This window comes from Dipteris shenzhenensis, chromosome 4 (assembly GCF_047967505.1).
Source record: "Dipteris shenzhenensis isolate YYH24624 ecotype China chromosome 4, Dip_SZ_1.0, whole genome shotgun sequence".
Classification (NCBI taxonomy): Eukaryota; Viridiplantae; Streptophyta; class Polypodiopsida; order Gleicheniales; family Dipteridaceae; genus Dipteris; species Dipteris shenzhenensis.
In genome coordinates this window covers 35,882,705-35,887,820 of record NC_141599.1, presented here as the reverse complement: position 1 = coordinate 35,887,820, position 5,116 = coordinate 35,882,705, and the positions used below count along the sequence as shown (strand labels likewise).

General features: G+C 45.3%; 1 protein-coding gene across 1 annotated transcript; it reads left to right on the top strand.

Moving 5' to 3' along the window:
* The first annotated feature begins 530 nt into the window (after positions 1–530).
* Positions 531–2,733, top strand: LOC147902777 (uncharacterized). Its single transcript, XM_087374078.1, has one exon. The coding sequence runs from the start codon at positions 599–601 to the stop codon at positions 2,378–2,380; it is 1,782 nt and encodes a 593-aa protein (XP_087230204.1). The 5' UTR covers positions 531–598; the 3' UTR covers positions 2,381–2,733.
* The last annotated feature ends 2,383 nt before the right edge of the window (positions 2,734–5,116 follow it).

Here is a 5,116-nt window from a genome sequence, read left to right as displayed (position 1 = left end):
AATTAGCCCATCTGATGGTTCGTCGCACTGATCCTGTTTTTCAAAAAACTAAGATAGAGATGTTTTTAAAGTGGCTCTTACTATGGAACTGGCTATTTGTAATTGGATGGGGCAGAGGAGCATGTGAGCTGGGGCAACATTGAATGCACTGGCATGTGAAGTCAGAGCCAAATGGCTCGTTGCCATTGGGTGGAGGCGAAATGCAACTCCAGTGCTCAAATTCGCATGCTCTAGAATGGAGGTGCTCATTCGAGCCCCAGTGTTGGAGTAGACGCGCATCAGCAGAGCGTATGAACAAGTTGAAGCGCAACCAGTGGTGGCGGCGGCGAATTGTGAAGCACGTGGGCACTGGCCCTGGGACTCGACGATCTGCGCGTGGCCTACGCAGACAGGCAGCAAGGGTCTTCCCGAGAGAAGAGGCGACAATGGTCAAATGCGGGCAGCCAGCTCAGGTGGGCGAAGACTGTACTCAGGTTGGGTAGGTTTAAACCCTGTACTCATCTTTTTTAAACCCTCTGCTCAGCTTCTTCTTCAGCGTTGTTAAACGCTGTCTCTGCTGCAAAGGATGGATTTGTGCTTGTTGAAGAGCAGATGAGCTATGGCGAATCCATCTCGCTTGCCCTTCATCATCCATCAATGCCTCACCCTCACCAGATTGCCTCGCACTCTCCATTCCTCCATTGCTCCTCGTTGCTGTACCTTGCTCAGCTCCCCGTCCGCATCCTCCTGCAGTTTTTTAAGCACAGACTCGCTCAGTTTGAATATCAGGAACCTTGAAATCTCAGCCAATTTGCTGCAAGTTGGCCAAAGCATTTCTGATTCCAATCCAGCCATCTATGATTTGCCCCGCGCTGCCGAGGGGGGCGCACTTGAAGATTTGCCTCCAGGTGGAATCACGTCAGATGTCGTTACCGAGGTTCTTACCCGTCAGAAGTATGCGCAGAAGGCTTTAAGCATCTTTAAGTGCGCAGCAGAGCGAGAAGGATATGTGCACACAGCCGAGACCTACACCGCCTTGATCAAAAAATTATGCGACGCGAAGATGTTCCTGAGTGTATGGCACGTGCTAGAGGACATGCACAGCAATAATTGCGAGGTGACGCCCTCTATCATTGCACTTGTTATAACGAGCTACGGCAATGCCGGTCAGGTGAAACCAGCTATTGATGCTTTCAATAATATGGCAAAGTTCGGCTGTCGCCCAACGACAGATCTGTATGCTTGTTTGATTAATGTCGTTGTGGATGCGAAACGTCACCGTGTGGCCCTGCGATTATACCAGAGAATGTTAAGCGAGGCGTTGCCAGCAAATGAGGATATACTCGATGCGCTTGTTCGTGGGTGTTGCGCTGCTGGAGAAGTCAGCGAAGCGTACATGTTCTTTAAAGCAACGAAAACAGTGGGTTGCACACCTAGTGAGCGCATGTACAATTGCTTGATTGAAGGCTTTAGCACAGCTGGGAGATTCTTAAATGCATACAATATTTTACAGCAGATGCGTCAAGCAGGCTTCACTCCCGACCTGATCTCTTACAACTCTCTTATTGATGCCTTTGGTAAGGAAAGAAGGATATTGGAGGCTTACAAGCTCTTCCGTGACATGCAAGACGCTGGTTGCAAACCCAATATTGTGACCTATAACAGCCTGATTGATGGTTTCTTCACCTTGAATGGAGTTAACCGGGCCATCAAGCTATATAAGCAGATGTCGAAGGCAGGATGTGATCCTGACGTTCAGACGGATAAGATTCTGTTGTTGGGCCTTGCTAAGGCAGGCAAACTTAGTAAAGCTATGGACTTCTTGAATTCCATGGTTGCAGCAGGTCGAGAAGTAGATGTAACTGGTTGCAACAAAATACTTCATGGCCTATGTCTAAAGAATTTGGCTAAAGCTGAATCATTTCTTGAGAAAATGGCGAGTGGAATATGTGTACCCGATGTTGTCTCCTACACTACGTTGATGCATGCATATTGCAAGGCAGGCCGGCTGGATGAGGCTGAGCGAGTGTTTCTGCATATGAAAGCGAAGGGATGCAACCCCAATGCTGTTACTTATGAAGCTCTTATCTGCGCATTCTGCAAAGTACAAAAGTTGCAGGTGGCATCTGACCTTCTGGAAGAATTGCTCCAAGAAGGCTGCTACCTTAATGTCTCCACCAGTAATGCTCTCATTGATGGTCTTAGCAAAGTGGGGATGGTGGATGATGCTCTGAAAATTATCGACTACACTATTGATAAAAAACTGGTTGTCGACCCTGACAGACTGGTCACTCTTTTGAAGGCTCTCAGAAAGGCTGGGAGAGAATTAGAAGGCAGGAAATGTCTGAAAGAGATGGCTAGAAAGGGCTGTTTACAAGAGCCTTATGCGTCAATGTTTTGATTGAGGTGATTGAGCCCGAGCTGCTGTGACCTGAGTTTTAGTATCGAGGCTTCTGAAGGGTGATCTTGTGTGTGCTTGCTTGACTTGCAGAGAAGCAACGCGTGGCAATTTTTGTATTTTGCCAAAGTTGACGTCATTGTTGCTGCTAAATGCTGTTTGCCAATCATCTCAACTCCACAGGGACTTGATGCAAACTTTACCTTGTTCCTGTTCACTGCACTTCCTCGCAGTTTTACTTTTGTTACGTTTAGTGGCTTGACTCTGTGCTGCCTTGGCTGTCTCAGAGTGGCTGAGACATTTTTGAGAGATCCTTAAGAAGCAGAAAATAATGACACATTGAACGTGTGTCCACTCTGGAGATGAGCATTGTGTGAACACTGTCCCATTGGATGTTACGGTGCATTTGAAGCATGTCAGAGAGAATTTGCTGGCGTGCCCTGCTTGTCTGAGGTCTCTGTTGGCTGAACCCAACCTGAAGTCCTGATGCCGCTTAATGGGTACCTTGCATGGGGCAAATGCGTGGAGCTCTTGTAGCCTTGCATCCATTTGGTGTTTAGAATGTCTCCCTCTACATGACGGCCTCTGTTTTGAGGACACTCTCTGGAAGCAGCATGTGTTGCTGTTCCTATGTGGTCAGGAGCCTTGCGAATCCATCTTCATTTTGGCTACCTCGAAGATAGAGAGAAAGGCTGGTCTGGGTAATTCATGGATTTGTCGTATCTACAGCATATCATCGTGACATGTTCCTCCGTCTCCACCTCGTACATGTGGCAAAGCCTGAGCTCTTGGTGTATTCGTGTGGCCAGATGGCAGAATCTCATGCCTTGCCTCTATCTCAAATCAATGCGGAGAGAGAAAGAGAGAGAGAGAGGGGGGGGGGTTGGATTCTTGACATTTGCTTATGACCTCAAGGATACAAAGTGGTAGCAAGACTATGAAGGATCATCGACGATCATCGTTCTCCCAAGATGCTCGAGGAATCTCATTGGATGCCACTTGTTCACGCCTAAGTGGAACTTTATAAGTCATGATCTTTTTCTTCCCAGAAAATAGAACCACAATTTGAATGCAATGATCAACTATCTGTAAGGCACTAAGGGAAGAGACCAGATGTTCGTGGCTTGCTTCTCAGGGCGCTAGCTCAAGTAAAAGAAAGATATACAAAACAGTATACATCAAATTGGTTATCGATCAAAGGTCTGGCATCTATGGCAAAAATTTGTATAAGTATCAGAGAGTAGCTCCTCTATGCTAGGGGAAAACACATGCTTTGTATTGAGTGTCTAGCATGTCTGTGATAAATTGCTGATGCTCTGTGGGCACCTTTGCTGTGAGGTCTCCAATGTTTAGCTGCCCCAAGCTCTGAGGTATGTCTTGTTGGACCAGGTGGTTGCGATATCCTTATCATGGATCGTCACATGGTGGAATCTCCCCTGTATCTCTAATAAGCCGAGCATCAAAAGACCCAATAGTCCATTGTATCAAACCTTCTGAAGTTTGCCTACAAAACATATTCTACTCCCACGGTATGCTAGACTGCTATCATGTCTCATCTCTATAAATCTATCCTCTAGTTGTAGGTATTGTTCCCTCTGAGATCATCAATTTGTAGCAGACTCAAGCCCAGTCCAAGTCCTGGCCATGCACAGTTGTACAACTGCAACAAGCCTGCTTTTTTCGTCTCTCGACTCCATGAATACATGGTCAAGGCTGCCAAACTTTACTCAAAGGGGGATAGTCTTTCAATTTGTAGACCCATGAATGTGAACCATCACTTGAGCTGTGCATATCACTATAAATAATCCCCTTGCCTTACTGGTTGAATGAAGCAGCACAGCTCTAACACTAGAAGTTTCACAGTTTGAACTCTGGAGATGATCTAGCTAAAAGGTTGGAAATGTAACTCTGCAAGAATGATACGGTGTGGAACCAAGAGCTTTATGTGAGTAAGAAGGCATAGCATCAATATCCATAGACATCCTAACGTCCTGACTCCTCCGATATGTGGTGAAAGGTCTTGGCACATAACACAGAACCATAAATAGCTGATGGGATGACCGGCAAGTTAGAATAGTCACAATCCTGCAAATCTATCTGATACCACTGGCACTCTACTATTGACATTCTTAACTGATTGTCCTCTTTGTTACCCATGCTCTCTATTGCAATCTTTTGCCAATCATCCTCTTACACATGCCATGGTGAAATTGGGTTCTGGACTATCATGAATATAAAGGATGAAGCCCTCTCTCCTGAATCTCCCCTATGAACGAAATTCTCTTAGTACATGGCTAATCTACAAGCTCTGAAGACCAGAAATATTGTGTTCTCTTGCACAAGACACGTTTCAAAATGCGCATATGATTTGAAATATTTCGTGTGCATTCAAACATGGGTTTGGATTCAAATAATTGCGCTCTACTTTTTAATTCGTTTAAAACTGTGTGAGTGTGCACTTGCAAGCGGCTGGATTTCATGATGTATTCTCCTCTTACACCCAGTTTAGGGAGGCATTGGACTCCTTTACTTGGCTTCTACTATCCAGGCAAGTTTCATGTTTGTTTTTTTGGGGGAGCACTTGATAGTTGTGCTGAATATCCCCTGACAAATGCTTTTGTTGCATGTAGCTTCAAATTTGTAGCCTTATATCTATAAGTTTAACTTGTAATTTACAAGTTATGAATTTGTGTGGATTTTCAGAGTGTAATATTGAAACCTCCCTTGAATCTTTGATTA

Bases quoted from the DNA above. Each gene is read 5' to 3' on its own strand.
- LOC147902777 (XM_087374078.1), top strand. From the start codon at position 599: ATGGCGAATCCATCTCGCTTGCCCTTCATCATCCATCAATGCCTCACC.